This window comes from Pristis pectinata, chromosome 1, assembly GCF_009764475.1.
Source record: "Pristis pectinata isolate sPriPec2 chromosome 1, sPriPec2.1.pri, whole genome shotgun sequence".
NCBI classification, from domain to species: Eukaryota; Metazoa; Chordata; class Chondrichthyes; order Rhinopristiformes; family Pristidae; genus Pristis; species Pristis pectinata.
In genome coordinates, this window is record NC_067405.1 from 104915922 (window position 1) to 104934868 (window position 18947).

General features: G+C 37.2%; 1 protein-coding gene across 1 annotated transcript in view; it reads left to right on the forward strand.

Annotated features, from left to right (window-relative positions):
- arhgap5 (Rho GTPase activating protein 5) overlaps window positions 1-17735 on the forward strand; it is a 48996-nt gene extending 31261 nt beyond the window's left edge. Inside the window, exons 5-7 of the mRNA XM_052020148.1 lie at window positions 7310-7441; window positions 8024-8129; window positions 15736-17735. Coding sequence (XP_051876108.1) covers window positions 7310-7441; window positions 8024-8129; window positions 15736-16048 — 551 coding nt within the window. The 3' untranslated portion in view covers window positions 16049-17735. The remainder of the gene's footprint in view (window positions 1-7309; window positions 7442-8023; window positions 8130-15735) is intronic.
- The last annotated feature ends 1212 nt before the right edge of the window (window positions 17736-18947 follow it).

Genomic DNA, 18947 nt, shown 5'->3' on the forward strand with positions numbered 1-18947 from the left:
GAGAAGTCTGTTGAAGCTGAAGAGATGGGTGGTTAGCTGGCAAGGACACAAGAAAGGTATTGCATTGGACTCCTGTGTCTCATTCTTTTTTGGGTTACACTTTTGAGTATTTCTATTTCTGCTTTACTTGCACAGTCTGTTAATTTATAATTCTACATTATTGAACATTTCCAGTTTAATAAAATATCCATTAGGCACTTGTCTTAGCCTAACCCACAGCCCAGTGACATGGTCATATTCTAGAGTACTATTTTTACAGTGAAGGAAGATGATGTATTGAAAATCATTGAGGAGAGTTTCATGCATACGTGGTTGATGTTTGACAAATCTGCTAGTTAAAGACTCATTCTGTGTCTTTGGGAGGAAGTGTTTTCCTACAGACTTGATGCAGGGCCTTGACCCAAAATGTTGACTATCCCTTTGCCTGACCTGCTGAATTCCTCCAGCAATTCATTTTTTGTTCCCAGATGTGTTTGGTGTCTCTAAACCAGATATATTTAGAATAATAAAGAGCCAATTGCAGCTCAGCATCATAGATCATTTGCTTACCTGCAAAAATATTTATCAGCTTATTTGACTAGTTTTTCTTGTAATTAACAGGTACACTTACACAATTATTCCATCTAGATTTAGGTTAACATGCTTGAAAGCATTTCCATTGCTGAGACAATTTTAATTGTTTTTAATTGCATAAATTGTTATTTTGGCGTGTAAAGCTTTTAAAATGCATGCAGTTATAATTAGTATTTAATGTGTTAATTTAATTTTAATCAGAAAAATTAATCAGAGCTCTGCTAAGGGTAAGTATTAAACCTGGACTAACAAAAAAACACATTGGTTCCAGCACTGTTGAACTGGAGTGACAGAGAAAAAGAAATAATGATTTTACACCGTGTTTTTACTGGAAAATGTTTGTGAATGTTGGTTAAAGCTGCTTGTTCTGCACAGTTAAATAGTTTGCCAGCAATTCCTTCCAGGCTGAAACATAAAAGATGGCCATAAAGGTGAACTACAAGAGGATGATCTTCACCTGTGAACTCTGATTGCTGGTACAGTACTGGCAATGAAAACATCATCTTTATTTTTGATGCAAGTTAGTTTAAAATCTAACTGAAGAGATCAGACATATAGTGTGTGTTTGTTTAAAGTCTTATCCGCAAATAGACCCCTGTTTCCCAGATTTTGTAATGGCATTGATCTGCTGTCGCTCAAAGAAAAGGTGAAATGATTGCAGTGCTGACTGTAACAAACAAATGTCCTAAAATGCTGCCTATTGCAGAATAATACAACTGGTTTACATTTTTAAAATAACAAACTAAGGTTGAAGAGTCAAAATGCATGGGTGGGGGGGGGGGGGGGGGGGGGGGGGGGGGGGGGGGGGGGGGGGGGGGGGGGGGGGGGAGGGGGAGGGGGAGGGGATGGAGTTCAGGTTGACCAAAGCAAAGAAGTAAGCTGGACTTGTCAGGAAGTGCATTATGTGATGGTTTGGAAATTGCAATGGTTTGGCATCTGGCTCAGCGGTTGCTGATTCTGGAGTTTCCTTTAAACTCCAGGAGGGCACTGATTCCTGTTTTCCCCCTTTAAACTTAACAGGTTCATTGGAAAATTTGTGATTATAGCTGCATAACATCTTTTTTAAAAAAAAGAATTAAAACTGCGTTGGAGTATTAATAGGTATAACATTGGATAGTCTGAAAAATCTGCTAGTCTGGCACCACCAGAGTTTAATGATGTCACTGCAGTTATTTCTGCAACATCACCTTGAATTCATGAAATACCTTTAGTAAGCCAACTGGTATACTATCATGTGAAAATCAAAAACACGACAAGCTGCTGGAAATCTAAATTAAAAACAAAGTGATGGAAATACTCAGCAGGTCAGGCAGCATCTTTGGAAGAGAAATAGTGAATATTTCAGGTTGAAGATCCTTCATCAGAACTGGGAAGGAGACAAAAGTTTAAGGTGCAGGAAGGGTGGGGGAGTGGGGCTGTCTCTCGAATACAACCATGGTGACCATGGGAATAAGATGTAAATGAGGTAATCTGACCAGTGAGTGAATGGAAGCAGTTAGAGAGTGAGAAAATAGACAAAAGGAATTAAATCACACTTAAGATATCTTTTATTGGTCACATGTACATCAAAACAGTGAAATACATCTTTTTGCGTGGAGTGTTCTGGGGCAGCCCACAAGTGTTGCCACTTTTCTGGTGCCAACATAGCATGCATAGTCACAACTCCTAACGTTAGAATGTGGGAGGAAACTGGAGGAAACCCACGCAGACACGGGAGAATGTACAAACTCCTTACAGACAGCAGCGGGAATTGAACCTGGGTTGCTAGCGCTGTAATCACATTATGCTAACCACTACACTGCTGTGCTGCCAACTTGGAGGACAACATACAGTTTTGGTCATCTGTTTCAGCAAGGATACGCTGAGAGTATGAGTACATAGTTCCCTGAAAGTAGTGGTACAAGGAGATAAGGTGGTGAAGAAGGCATATGGCATGCTTTCCTTCATTGGGCAGGGCTTTGAGTACGAGAGTTTGGACATCATGTTACAGTTGTATAGCACAGTGGTGAGACCTAACCTGGAACACTGTACACAGTTTTGGTCGCCGTACAATAGGAAGGATGTCATTAAGTTCAAGAGGATGCACAAAAGATTTACAAGGATGTTGCTGGGACCAGAGAGCTTGAGTAATGAGGAAAGACTGGATAGGCGGGGACTATATTTCCTGGAGTGAAGGAAGTTGAGGGGTGAACTTAAAGACACTTTTGATATGTATGTGTATATATATATGTGTGTGTGTGTGTATATGTGTGTGTATATATATATATATATATATATATATATATATGTGTGTGTATCATGAAGGGCTTGGATAAGGTGGACAGTCAGTTTTTCTCCTTCCCCCCCCCCCCCCCCCAGGATAGGGGGTCTAAAACTATAATCTCTTATTTAAGGTAATAGGGGAAAATTTAAAGGGGACCTGAGGAGGCAAGTTGTTCCACACAGAGGGTGATGGGTATATGGAACAAACTGCCAGAGGAAATTGTAGAGGTGGGTATAATTACAACATTTAAAAGAGATTAGGACAGGCTCATGGTTAGGAAAGGTTTAGGTGGATATGGGCCAAATGCAGGCAAGGGGGACAAGCTCGGATATGCACCTTGGTCAGAATGGAGTTTAGCCCAAAGGGCCTGTTTCCATGCTGTATGACTCTCATTAGATGTTGTTCAGGGAAGGATCATTTGGTTGACTCCTTGGATGAAAAGGATGTCTGATGAGGAAAGGATGAGCACTTGGAGACTATTCATTGGAGTTTAGGAGAATAAGAGCTGATATTATTGAAGCAAGCAATTGCAAGGGGACTCAACAGGTGGATGCTGAGGTGATGCTTCCCCTTATTGGGGTATCCATGCTACAACTGGCTGGGGGGGGGGATTTGTGAGGCAGAATAAGTTTCAGCATAAGGGATTTCTCATTTGAGACTGGGATGAGGAGGAATTGCTTCTCTGAAGATTGTCTATCTCTGAAATTCCCTGCATGGACAGCTGCAGGGAAAGAGTTGCATTTGGGGCTTGTGGCTTTTAAAATCGTAGGGGATTTGGGTATGATGGGGACGGGCAGGAAAGTTGAATTGAAACCAAAGTTAGATCAGCCATAATCATATTAAATGGCATATGACCTTCTCCTCGTGTTGTTTATTCAGTCTTAAGGAACGTATTCTTTTTGCTTGAATACTGCTTGCTGGAACACTGACTAGGCCCTGCAGTTAGCTACAGTATGCACATTAGTGTATTAATAACTTTTGCAGAATCAAGGAAAGCACTGGAAGTAGGTATGATGCAACCAATCTGTCGCCCTCTCCCCTGCACACTCAAGTGAATGTGGGTCTGAGTGACAAATCAGCTACGCATACATCAGCTTAGCTGATGACTCCAACATTTATTTTAAATGTTTTAACTTTACTTCAATTGTTGCTCAATATCTGATCATCAGACACATTTGGAAGCAGTGAAAAGGTCTTCTGACAGTACAAATTCTCAGAAAGGAATCAAGGTGGTTCATGAGCTCCCTGATGCCTAATTGCCATTTGTGGCTCACCATATTTTACAAAGTGGTCGCAGCAGCACGGCTTTAGGGTTGTTGAGAGCATGGTCTTGGGGAGGCAGGTTACTCCAATTTCACTCTGGACACAGTTCTTGCCTGGCCTAAAAAATAGCCTGAAGATATTTGAAATGTATCTAATGTGAAGGAACTTTTGATGAGCACATTTTATAACCAAATTGGAAGAACAAGAGTTAGTGCAACTTTGTATTTTGGCAGGTAAATATATCACTTTGTATTTTCCTTGCTTTTATTGCAAATTATACAATTAAAATGGGACACATATCAAATGGATAATCTTGGATTTTTCTATATATCCTAGTTTTGTCATCATCTGGGGGAAAGTGAGAAAACAAAATCGGTGTCATGGGCATGAGCAACCCTAATTTAGTTATAAGGCTATTGAATAGACTTCTTGTACGATACAGATGAACTCTTGACCTCATGATCTACCTCGTCATGGCCTTTGCACCTTATTGTCTACCTGCATTGCACTTTCTCTGTAATTCTATATTCTGCATTCTGTTATTGCTTTTCCCTTGTTCAACCTTGATATACTTATGTTTTGAAATTATCTGTATGGATGGCATGCAAAAGTTTTTCCACTGTATCTTGTTTATTATTGTACACATGACATTAATAAACCAATTAAATCTTGGCCACCCGTCACTTTTTATGGAACCTACATGCAAGGTGACTTTTCATGCCATTGTTGTGAACAAGAGCTTAATACATGTTAAAAGATGAAAATTACAAACACAGTACCATGAAAAAGATTTGGAATGTCAATTGTCAGGTTGATTATAACTATAAATCTGCTTTTGGAATCTCAAGTTTAAATGGGTAAGAATGTTGTTTCAATTTTTTGCCCCTTTTTTGCCCCCCCCCCCCCCCAATCCCTCCCCTTGGCAGGGGTAATTCTGCTTGTGTTTCTTTTGTGTAGTTGAAATTGGAAATTTTGACAAGTGGCAATCCAACTCATAACCACTCCATAATGCAGAGCTCTTAAAACTCCAATTTATTATTTTTCCCCAAGCATTCTATAAACAGAAGAATAAAACACATTGGAATACAAGAGTGTTTGAACATTTCATGTTTAATTTATGCTGTTAGCATCACCTTTCTAACCATTTTCATGATTGTTGGGTTGAATTTTACATAACTGAAAGAATATCTTTTGTTGAAACATTTCAGAAATTAGATTTGATGTTGTGAAAAGATTTTACATGAGTGAATTATCAAATTTATAATTAAACCAACTTTAATGGCACAGCCTACCTTAAATTCATCTGTAGAATTATTTTAGACACACTCAAACTATATCATGTTTAAACTTGGAAAAAATTAGGAGTGGTACTGTTGATCCTTTGCTTAAATTTGAGGAAGTTTGGAGTCCATTTATTCAATATTTTCACATGATGTAGATCCCCTTGTAATAACCTTTCAATTTAGAGGAATGGAGTTGACGACATAATATTGTTCTGTTTCTACTGAGAAATCTTAGTCCAGTTTTTTTTTGTTTGTTTTTTTTGAATTTTTTTTTCCTTAGCTTAGTTTGGTTTGATATACTGTTTATAAATTTTCTTATTGTTTTGGGGATTTTTTTCTTTCTTTTATATTTTATAATAAATCTTTTTCTTTTATATTATATTCATTCACTAAGAGATCGTTGGATCTACAGATTTTTTATATACTTTATTGTTTTTATGATTATTCATGCCATGATTGTTCTCCTGATCTCTTTGTATTACATGTACAAAAATCTGTATTAATTTGAAAACTAATAAAAAGATCGAGAAAGAATTATTTCAGACACAATGTGCTTAAATACTTGATAATTCTATAGACCATGTGAGAACATATGACAAAGATTAAAAAAATCTGTCAATTAAGTGTTAATCTGTCAGTTTGTTAGTTGTCAGTTTGTCATTTATAGAACTTGCCTCAGTTTTAATTAAATTAAAGTTAAGTGGGCAGATTATATAAAAGGCAAGATTACTTAGCAGTGAAGTTAAATTCAGTCCCAGTGGATCAGTTATGCCACTTTTGTGATTTGCATAAAATGTGTACAAATAATACACACTTTCAATAGCCACTGTTACAGCAGCTAGTCTGCAAGATGTAATAAAAACAGTACTTGTCAGGAGCAGGGATGCCTTGCATGGATGTGAATGTAAGCATTAATTCCTGGAGGCACATCTTATATTTGTCATAACTGATTGTAAACATCAGTACAATTTCATTCAAGCAAGAGTATAACTACATACTTGTGTCCCATAATAGATTCTGCACATCTGAGGCTACAATTAAGTTAATTTCTTATTACATCCTTTTTATCAATCCCTACCCTTCATTACTGTTTTCAGACCCAAAACTCTTTCCTTCTGTGTTTTCCCCAGAAAACAAATCTCTCCTAATTATTGCACAAATTCACACTATCAAAATTCAAAGAAATTAGCTCAGTGGTTTTCAATCATGGGGTTGTCATCCACTTTGGGGTTGCAAAGACGCTTGATGATGTAATTTTAGTTTGCTTTTTCTTTTTTTCTCACTTGGCGTGGTAACTGATTTAATACTAGCATTGTTTTGGGATTGTGAAAAATTTCCGGTGCTTAAATGTGGTTATGCTGAAAGGAAGTCTAACCTTGGGTTTTCTATTACCACAACGTTTCTCAATTAGTAATCTCCAAAACCACATCCTTGTATACATCTTTGGTACCATGCTTCCTATTAAATCTATTACTTTAATCTCAGTTTAGATGTCTCAATAAGGGACTTCCATGAGCTTTTTGTTATTCATTAATTGAAATATTGGTTTTTGGAAAACTTGGGTTGATTTTGAATTCTGCAACATTGTTACTTGCCTTGCTGATCTCCACCTTCAATGAAGTTTATCACTTTTCTACATATTTCATTCCAATATTTCATTCTAACTTGCTTACAGGTCATGTTGCTTACATCTTCCTTAAATATCAGATTCTCAGAAAATGAGAATTTTACCAAAAGGATAATTCACTAAGCAACTTTTTATTGTGTCTTTATTTTAAACTTGGAGTGAATCTCATGAAGATGTAGTTGATTTGGTTTAATGCTACTATAATGCGAAACCGCACATTTATGTTTCCATTTACTTGTGCCATTTAAGATACCAATGTATAATAACGTGCCGTTTTTACTTTTTTTCTCTGTCTTTTAGATCACAACATTGACCTTGTAGCAATGGATGTGACTGTTAATGCCGTGGCAGGAGCCCTTAAAGCTTTCTTTTCTGATTTGCCTGAACCACTAATTCCTTATAATTTGCATTCAGAGCTGTTGGAGGCAGCCAGTAAGTAACATACTAGTTTCTATTAACCTTTTAAGCAAATGAAATTGATTTATTTTAAATAATGTAATTGTTGTACACTGAAATTCCACATTGTAGTCGTTATGTATTGTCCACCTTTTTAAGTAGTGAGGTTTTTCCTCAACCTTGTCAAGTCATCCTCCATGTACAGGGCATCCTTTCTGGCATCTAAATTACCTTATTCCAATTCCAGCATTGTCATCTTTGGGCAGAAAAGAAGCTTGGAATATACCTCATAGGGTGCGCTATTGAGATGCAAGATAGGGCAGGAATTGACATGATGCAAATATTTATGTTCTTGGGATTTATTGCTCCTGTGATTTTTTTTTTACACCCTGCATGTAAATTGTTCTGGTGCATGAATATATTGATGGGATAAAAATTCTGCAAGGCACAGAGTTGTATAGCTAGTTGGTTATCTACATTTTGCCTGAAAATTCAAAGCACTAATAAAACTTTGTTAGAATCAGCTGGTTGGATATTTATTATGTGCGCTGGAGAAGTTAGTGGTAAATGGTAAAGCCATGTTTAAAAAAAAATAAATATTTTTTTATTATCTTGCAGGACTGGTTGATTTGTCAGAAAAGCTGAATGCTTTTAAGGAATTGTTGAAAAAGTTTCCTGCAGTAAATTATGAGGTTTTCAAATATATCATTACCCATCTCAACAGGTAGGTCAAAAAATCTACTGAAATAATGATCATTAAAGTAAGTTTTGTAGTGTGGCTGTCAGAATCTCTTTTTGATATATGACCCTTACAATCATTTAACTTGCCTGTGTTCGAGATTTAAAATATGTCCTTATCTTTGGGGCATGGTAAGAATTATCACTGCAGCTGCATTCTGAGTATAAATTAACATGAGAAGACAGTTGTGCGCTTCCACATAATCTCTTTTTTAAGGAAGAAATCATGAAGATGATGGACTCGTGGCTGTGACAGACATGATGGAACTAATTGGGTGCTCCGAAGTAAGCATCGTTAATAGCACTTCAGGAAAGACGCTCCAGTTTGGAGGGGTTTTTTTACCCAGAGAGTGGTTGGGGCATGGAATGCGCTGCCTGGGGCGGTGGTGGAGGCAGGTACATTGGTCAAATTCAAGAGATTGCTTGGTAAGCATATGGAGGAATTTAAAATAGAGAGATATGGGGGAGGTAGAGGTTAGATAGTCTTAGGTGAGGTTTAAAGGTCGGCACAATATTGTGGGCAGAAGGGCCTGTATTGTGCTGTACTGTTCTATGATTATATGATTTGTCCTTCACAAAGATGTAGCAAAAAAAATTATCAGGTGTTGGCTCTCAATTTGCTTAATGGAGTAGGGAGTAATTATTTTTCTCCTATTGCTTGTCATCAATTTGATTGGAAGATCTATATTATCCATAAATAATGTACCAAGGATACAGTACCAGTGTTCTGGATGAATGTCCTGGACTCAACTCCATCCATGACATGTCTGTGGTTTTCTGATGGTAAATTGACTAATATGGCTGAATTGGGAAGTTGGGAGGAAATATTACGAGGTATTTTTTTTCCTCCAGCATGTAGTGGAGAATGCATAGTTCAGCAAAGTTAAGGGGAGAACTACCTCTGAACATCCCCAGGCACTTCACGCCAAAGAAGTGTCCTTATTTTTTTTTAAGTTTTGTTATTGTTGCAATGAAGGAAGCATGGCAGCATGTGTGCACACAGCACTGAAGAACAGCTCAAATAATCACTGCATTGTTGGTTAATAGGAAAAATATTGACTCGGGTACTGAGCAAAATTTTCATATTATACCATAGGACCATTTACATCAAGAGAGCAAATATGTCTTCAGTAATAATCTCATTTGAATGATAACTCTTTCGTTGGTGCAGGATGCACTCAATACTGCACTAAAATGTTAACTGATTATGTGCTTTAGTGAAAACGAGTCAATTAACACATCAAATGAGGTGAAAGCACTACCATTACCCAAGGTTTTTCTGTTAATTAAAAACTTTTTAAAAAAAAACTGCAGATACTAGAAATCTGAAGTAAAAACAGAAAATACTGGAAACACCATGCAGGTGAAAATGGAGTTAATATTTCAGGTCTGAGACACTCTCAGAACTCAGTCCTAATGAAGACTCTCTACCTGAAACATTAATGCTATTTCTCTTTCCACAGATGCTGTCTGATCTTGTGTGTTTTGCTTTTGTTGAATTCTGGAGTCTTGCTTCTCATTGATCTTCCTTGGTAGTAGTATCTCTGCTGGTTTGGCAAAAATAAGGTTGGGATGGGCAGGCAGGAATGTTTAATATTGTGTATGGATCTTACACTATTTTGGCATTTATCTTGTCAACAGCAGATAGTGAGAACATCTGTCCAAAGCTTATGTGGTCCTCCAAATATGAATATAAAATTTGATCCAGTTTGCTGCTTTTACATAAGCCCTGAGTGAGGTTGCAGTGATGGCTTTCCAGCTAGGTGAAAGCTGTTGGAATCCAGGGCTGGAAAGAGGCAGGTAATTATACCTATATATTGTAGGTTTTACTTGTGGGTCAGAACAACCAGGAGTGTTCCTCTGGACATTGAGCATAGGACTCAAACACCAGACTTGTCACTCTCTCCTAACTGCATTTCTTTCTCCAAAACCAGCCAGTGCACATCTGCTTGTGCTAAAGAATGACTTGGCCACTGGGAATAGTCTCAAAGCCATCTGATTATCGGTATCAATTTGGTTGCTGAGCTCTTATTTTTGAGGTATTAATGAGGCTCTCTGCTACTGCTGCTGGATAAGCATTCGTAGGATGCTTCCTGCCTTAAAAGTAAAAATCAACACAGCACCTAACTTCCAAACAGTATTTAAGTAGTTGGAGCTAGTTTATTTAATTGAGATGAGTGACAGAAAGACTTTGCTTTCCTCTCTATCAAACTGAGAGAAAGTTAACATTTCAAAGGTGACAAAAATCTTCAACCAGAAATTCTGATTTCTATCAGAACAGTAATATCTGCAGGTAGTAATAAGGAAGCATCAGTTTGAAAATGGTAATGGTACATATAATGTAATACAGTCTTGCCCACTGCATTTCTCTGACACCACCACCGTCATCAAATAACTGATAATAACTATGCTTTCCCAATAGAGAATCAAGGTAAACTTCTTATGCGTGTCCTATTGTTATTTAAATGAATGAATGTGAAAGACATTACAATTTCATCACATTGAGTGTCTGGCAACAGGTTAAATGATCTTGCATAAATTTAGAAAAGGAATTGATCCTAATAATTTGTATCCCAGCAGTTGTTTGAAATCTGTTATAATCCCTTTGCAAAGGGAACCACCCTTTAACCTTGGGTGCCAGCGGAGGACAGTGAGCTGTAGCCAATGGCCTAATTAGTTTATTTTGCATGCTGACAGAATACTGTTCTTTTGCAGTTGGAGGAGCTGGTTTAGTTTATGAATTAGAAGAACACATGTCTATCTAATAGGTTTTAGGCTCTCAACCAGGACATGAGCAAAATCTTATACCTGGAATAGCAGGTATTATTTTAAACTCAGGTTATGCTTTGTCATTCACCCATATGCTATAAAAACACATGGAGGAACAAAATGTTGTTTCCCCCAGACTCTCACAACAGAGGACATACAATAAACAGACAAAAAATTGTGCAAGTACAAATAGTGCAAAAAAACAGTATATACAGAATACAAAATTAGTGCAGGATTAGTGCAAAACCAATTTGGACAAAGAAAATACAGAACTGTGTGTTGCACTAAATGTATAAACATGTTGAACAGCAGTCAAAGTTCTTATACGCTGTTGTGTAAACCAGGGCTTTTGACGCAGCATTTGTCTGAAACTGCCTCCAGGGTATTCAGGAGCCTGACAGCCTGGGGGGAGAAAACTGTTGTACAGTCTAGTGGTTCTGGCCCAGATGCTCCGGGACCGCTTGCCAGACGGCAGTGGGAGGGATGAGAAGGGTCATCTCTGCTTCTGCAGACCTTGCGTGCGCATCATGTGTTATAGATGTCCAGGATGGAGGGAAGAGGTACTCCAGTGATCTTTCCAGCTGTACTCGCAATTCTCTGCAAAGTCTTACAGTGGGAGATGTTACCGTTACCGTAGCAGGCAGAAATGCAGCTGGTCAGGACACTCTCAATGGTATCCCTGTAGAATGTGGTGGGGGAGGGCAGGTTAGCTCCCTTCAGCCGCCTTATAAAGTGGAGACACTGCTGTGCCGCCTTGGCAAGGGAGGAGATGTTGGTTGACCAGGACAGGTCGTCTGCTATATGTATTCCCAAGAACTTATAACAGCTGACTTTCTGTACAGTGATGCCATTAATACACAGGGGTGAGTGGTCAGCCTGGGCCTTTCTAAAAATCCACAATCATCTCCCTTGTTTTGTCCACGTTCAAGGAGAGATTGTTGACTGAGCACCAATCCGCCAGCCTCTCCACCTCCTCTCTGTAAGCTATTTCATCGTTCGTGCTGACGAGGCCCACCAGTGTTGTATCATCAGCAAACTTGATGATATGGCTGGAGCTTGAGTTGGCTGAACAGCAGTGGACTGAGGACACAGCCCTGGGGGGCTCCAGTGCTCAGCCTGGTGATATTTGAGATGGTATTTCCAATGCGAACTGTGACCTTTCAGAGAGGAAGTCCAGAATCCAGTTGCAGGTGGAGGTGCTAAGGCCCAGTAGGTGTAGCTTCCTTATGAGGTTCTGTGGGATGATAGTGTTGAGGGCAGAGCTGAAGTCTATGAAGACCATCCTAACGTAAGTGTCCTTTTGATCTAGGTGAGACAGGGCCAGGTGGAGGGCAGAGGACACTGCATCTTTGGTTGACCGATTGGGGTGGTATGCAAACTGAAGGGGGTTTAGTGATGTGTTGCAGGACTAGCCTCTCGAAGCACTTCGTGATGATTGGTGTCAGTGCCACAGGGTGGTAGTCATTTAGACAGGTTACAGGTGTCTTTTTAGGCACTGGTATGCTGGTGGTAGATTTGAAATATACAGGGACAACTGCTTGGCTCAGAGAGACTTTGAAGATGTCGGTGAGTACATCTGCCAGCTGGTCTGTGCAGTCCCTGAGCACATGGCCGGGTATGTTATCAGGTCCTGCTGATTTCCAAGGGTCAACCCTGGATAATATTTTCCTCTCACTGTCTGAGGACAGACAAAGTTCCTGGTCATTGAGTGGTGGAGGTATCTTGCTCGCAGGTTCGTTGCATCAAACCGAGCATAGAAGTTGCTCAGTGCATCTGTGGTGGGGGGGGGGGGTTATTGTCACAAGTGCAAGGTGGGGGCTTGTAGTCTGTGATGGCCTGGATGCCCTGCCACAAACGTCTTGTATCTTTGGTATCAGAAAAGTAGCCCTGGCTCTTCTGGGCACAACTCCTCTTTGGCCCTAGCCAAACTCCAGGTTGGCCCTAGCTGTCCTGAGGGCTGCCACATCATCTGATCTGAAGGCAGCATCTCGGGTTTTCAACAGTTCATGTATCTCTGCTGTCAGCCATGGCTTCTGGTTGGCGTGTCTGGTGATGGTTTTGGTGACAATGCCATCGTCAATGCACTTGTTGATGTAGCCAGTCACCACAGCTGCATTTTAATTGAATTTCATTTCTTTCACCCCAAACTGTGAGTCCTTTGCAGTGCAGATAATTCAGTGATATAAAACATCCACAAAACTGCATGACCCTTTTTCTCCAAATCCAAAATACAGTAATTCTTTTGGCTCCCAATACTAAAAGGGTAGAAACCCCAAGAAGAGAGTATATTCTGAATGTAGTCTTTCATAACTCATTCGTTCTGCAGCTCACTCCATCCTTACAAAATGTATTACCCCTAATCTGTCAAGTATCTTACAAACTGCCATTAGCCTCTTATTTCTTGTGGTTTTAATTCCAACTAAAGAGAAAATCTGCATGAGAATCTTGTGCTCAATCTTTGATGGACCAATGTTGCAGGAAATTTCAACTGAAGTGACTTGGATAATCATGAAATATGAAGGTGACTGCTCAAAACAAGTAGGTTGTAGCTTCAGAAAACTGAATGAAATTCTTTAACAGCAAAGTAATAGAAACAAACTTGTTTCCAGGACTGGACTTGAAAAGAAGGTTTTGAATAATTTGGTGCTGAGGTAGAACTCGCTAATCTGAAGATTCAGAACATTTTAATTTTTCATAAATTAATTTCTTGCTACATCTCTGCAGTTCAGATTCAGATCAGCCTGTTGTCATATACACCAGAGTGCAATGTAATTCCTTGCTTGGTAATAATAAATACAATAAAAAAAACAAAGTTTTGCCTTCCCTGGAGTTTAAATTTATTATGTGAAAATTCAGCAATGATTTATTGGATACTAGTGGTAATGGTGACGGCACAGATGCTGGAGCTACTTCCGTATTTACATGGACTATACATTCTAAATGGATTTATCTAGACAGGCTTTTCTGCTTTTGTGTTTTATTTGATGACATGAGTGCTAACCAAGTGCCTGTTCACCTTAGTGTTCCAAAGTTTTATTTTTATTCCAGAACCAATGTATTTGAATAGTATCTTTACTACAGTTTGTGTAATTTGCATTTGGAATAGAGTAAAAATAAAATCCAGAAAATCTTAAGTAAATGAATAAAAAAAAGACTGGCTGCTGATCCATAGAAAGGACCTAACAGGGTGTTACAGAATAGCATTTACGTTTTTGTTGGCCTGTACAATTCTTGGATTTAGTTACCATTTTTTTAAAAATGGCCTTTAATATGAAATTTACTGAATCCTTTATAAAATACCAAAATCATTGAAATCATGCAGAATGCTTAGAGAATGAATCACTAATGTTGATTGTTGAAAACCAATACAAAGGCAAATGCGATTGCTGTTGGAAACCTAAATTTATTTTCAAGACACGAGACTGTAGATGCTGGAATCTGGAGCAACAAACAATCTGCTGGAGGAACTTAGTGGTTTGAGCGGCATTCATGAGAGGAAAGGAATTGTCAATTGTGTTCTGATCCAGGGTTTTGATCCAAAACGTTGACAATCCCTTTCCTCACAGATGCTGCTCGACCTGCCGAGTTCCTCCAGCAGATTGATTGTTGCTTTAAATTTCTTTTCACCTGATTTTTTTTTAGTGTTTAAATGAGTCAGCTGCACCAGTCATAATTGTGGACTAGTAATCCAGAACACTGGGCCATTTTTCTGGGGTTCAGGTCCTGCCTAGCAATTAATGAATTTGAATTTAGTTATATAAATTGTGAAGTTTAAAAAAAATGTCAGCCACTTTGTCTGTAACTGTTCCCAGATTGCCAATGAAACGCATATGTTTTTTTGGGTTATGAATAGTAAGCAGTTTTTTATAAAAATCATTTTACCTCAATAACAAGCTGTAATATATTATTAAATCAGGAAAAGCCCAAAAATTGAAATTTTAATTTGCTGGTTTCTGCATTCAATACTTTGTTTTCAGATTTTTGTGATAACTGCATAATTATTATCGCTTTACTGTTCAACTTTCAGGCAAACATTTCAACTCATAACTCATTTTTTTATGTTTCTTGAAGATTAAAAATACTGGCAAAATTGGTATTTTCCAATTCTTCAAATGTATTGTCTATTTAAGATTTCATATTGACATCAGAACTTAATTTTTCATGGAACTTAGTGCAAGTTGAAAGTTATAACTTGCTTTACTCTGAACAAAAAATTTGTTTTCGTGTGTATAAATATTTTATTCAATTTATTTTTTAGTAGCCTGCAGGGTTGGAAGGTAGCACATGTGAAATGTTTAAAAACTCTACTCAAATATGTGAGTGCTGGAGTTTTGACCAAAACAGTATGCTGTAATGCTTTTGCAATTCTATATACAGTACCATTCAGTACAAAAGAAAGGTAATTTGGTGTATTAACGTTAATGTCCAAAAGATGAAGAAATAAACAATGAACATTAGGTTGATGCACCTTAGAAAGAAACCAAACATTACTGACATGTACTTTTCACAGAATATTATGAAACAATGGTATTAACTGATCAGCTTGAATGTATGAATATCATGTTGGAATTTGAAGTGAAGCTTTCTGTATTCATGGTTGTGCAATCTAACATGTGACTTTTAAAGCAAATTAATTCTGAAGTAGAAGCATTTTTATAAGTTTGTTTGTTCAAAATGGTGACCTTTAGAAAGTATGTTAACTGAGCCAGAAGCATGCCAGAACAGGAAATCTGAGGCTGAAGTATTAGTCATGATACCTGAATGTTTATCTGTTTAATCTAGAAACTATTCTGACTTTTACTTGTGCATCTGTTACGTTGCAGAGTTAGTCAACAGAGCAAAACAAATCGTATGGTGGCAGATAATCTAGCCATTTGTTTTTGGCCTACGTTCTTGAGACCAGATGCCCTTACCAATGCTGCAGTCAATCAATCTGCAATTGAGACATTTATTCAGCAATATCAGTTCCTCTTTTACAGTGGGGATATTGTAGAGACATTCATCCCTCCTGGGGCACCTTGTACAGGTCAGTTGGTGGAACCATTGTTACCACTGCCATCGTTGCCACCGCCTCCACAGCCAACATCTCAATCGTTTCCATCGGAGATGCAGACAGATCAACTTGATGTTATATGAGCGAAATAGGAACAGACCTTATTACCATAAGACATTATGACTGAACTGGGTACTTCAAGTCCTGTTTTTAATGTCTGGAAAACCTAAAAAGGTTTTGCATTTGCAAGCTATAACAGCAGCATTGCTTTAAAAATCAGTCTAGCATTCCTTTCCTCACTTTCCAAAGGAAACAAATGTAAGTGTGCATATTAATGGAATTTCTAAAATTACCTGTGTACAAAACAAACTGGCTGCAATAAATACATTCCACTTGCTGCATGAAAGAAAAGCAATCTTGACAGTTTCTGTGGATTCTTTAGTGGTTGTTTTCTTCACAAACTTTTTGACAGTTGTGAATAACAGAGTTTATGTATACACTAAATTGTACAAAATGAAGTCAAATATATTTCTCAGCCAACAATGTTTAAAAAAAAACTCATCTGTTTGACTGGATTTGACTTTTTATTTGTGCTGTTTTGAAAGTCATTGTGTTTGTGTCCTGACATATTTGTGTGGGTGGGTAGATGGACATGCTGTCATTATAGCAGCCTCCCAACATTTGCACTGCTTCTGAAAATGTAGTTTTAAGAAAAATTGCCAGGTGCCCGTAAAAGACATGATGTCTCCTGCACCTTCTGTTTACTGGTAATAGAGCTGTGGTAGTTCTTTGTTATGGGAAGAATCCACTTATTTTAATGACCAACAGCACAAGGATCAGTTCAGGAGAAAAAAGAAACTGAGCTTAAAATTACTGCAGTTTTATCCGATGTCTTATTACATTTGTTTCATTTAAAGGATAAAATGTAGACATTTTATAGTATCCTTAATTGTTGGAAAGTAATGCATGTGTTTAATTCCTGGTTGGTCTTGTACCTTATCCTTATGCATTTTTAGAAATTCATTTCCACTTTGGGATGGAGGGGAAGAATATCTGGTGTATATAAAAGTCATTTTTCATAAGAGATTGTAAATCTTTCCATAATTTTCAATTATACAGCTTTCACATGTTGTGTTTGCAATAAAGATGGTGTATTAAATAGCTTTAAGTATGACTTTTTTCTGTTAACTCATTTTAATGTGACCCTAACAAGTAACCTGTTAAATATTGCTAACATAGCAATAAATATTTTGGGTATTGCCAATTACACACGACAGTTTATATATAATTTTGTCAAACTTGTATTCATATTACTTTTTGTGGTACCTTGTACTAAAACTTATTTAGATTTGTTTTAGCTTTTATTGTGCAAACTACATATGTGGAGCAATATCTTACTTTAAAAGCCACATTTTCTTTTGAATCGGTACCTATATGATGTAAAATGATTCTGCTTTAGTAGAAATTTTGTTTATTTCATTAAGTGTTGTAAGTTTTCATAAATTAATGTAAAATAAATTGGTGAGCTGAATGGTGTGAGCTTAGAACTTGGTGGGGAAGCTGGCTGTATGAAGAGCATCAATTCTACTTCAGTTCATAAACTGTCAGTTAAAAGTTGCAGATTTTATGTTTCCTTTCAGAGAATTATTAATCAGTCGGTACACATTCTGCTGCTAGTATTTGTTTTGTGTAGGGTTGGGTGCTAGTTAACAATGAAAATAACTCGATTGCTTTGTGTTGTTATTTGCTCAGTGGAACTGGTTTGAAAACTCTTAAGATTTTGACATCATCTACAATGTATTATAGTAAATAAATCATTTGAGAAGCAAATCTTAAGAGTTTGTGATCCATTTTCCTTGATTGTTTTCTAAACTATAACATTGACAAACAACTCCTTGCAATGTCGAAGTAATACCAGTTCCTGGATTGCTGGCAACTATTTTAATTGTCTACTCAAATAATAGGAAATGTACGTTCTTATTTTTGTCTAGAGAGATATGTCTGTTACTTTTTCAAAAAAGAAAACTCATGTTTTATCATTGCTTGATATTCGTTGGTTCGAATTGCTAATTTAGAAGAGATTGAATCCTATTTTTTAATCTGCTGTGTCAACCATTGGCAATTATTAGAGCAATTTACTATTTTCAGTGGTGTAAGTGAAAATAAACAGCTGGAATTTAGCTTCATTTAAATGCTTTGTTTTAGAATCAAAATTCACCACGAAATAACAACCTTTTTTTTAATTTGAGTATGGTAAGTTCAGTGCCTTCTGGATAGATTCATTTGAGTTAGATAGTGGACAATAACAGTTAGTGTTATATATTAAATGTCATATCACTCAAACTCGGTGTCCCTATAACACACTAAGTGGTATTTCTTAGACATTGATTAAACTCATGACAGTAAATTAATTGGCAAGTATTGTGAACAGTGAAAGATCTTTCACTCGGAAGGTATTTATTCAGCTGAAATGTAAAGCAAAGATCTGAACGGAACACACCTTCAATTCAGAGTTAAAATCCTTGAAATTATTCGATGATAATTCTTTTCCAGAAACTACGATCATACTGAAGGAAAAACATGATCTAAAATATGTGTTTAGGAAATAGAAGAAATGCAGGTCAATTTATGATAATATAACTAAAGCTTCTTTTCTGAGTTCAGCATACACAAAATGGAATGTATTTTCCCCCATATGAACATAATCATTCTCAGAAATTAATGCACTCGGAACATATTTGCAACTGCTTATTATGTCATGACATTTTACCTTATTTATTCTCTTGACTCTTCTACTAATGTTTTCTGTTTTTATCTAACCCTGTTAAAGATAAGGGACTCAATACAAGGTGCAAATGACTGCTAGAATTTTTGACTGGACAAAATAACATGGTAATCAGAGTAAACTTTCACTTTTCTTGTAAATTTAAAATGGAAAATTGCTGTGTTTGTGTGTTACTATGTCAAGTCTTCTAAATTTTAATGATCTTTTTCCTTGATTGTTTTAAAAGCTATGTGTTCTCATAAGCTGTAATCTTTTAT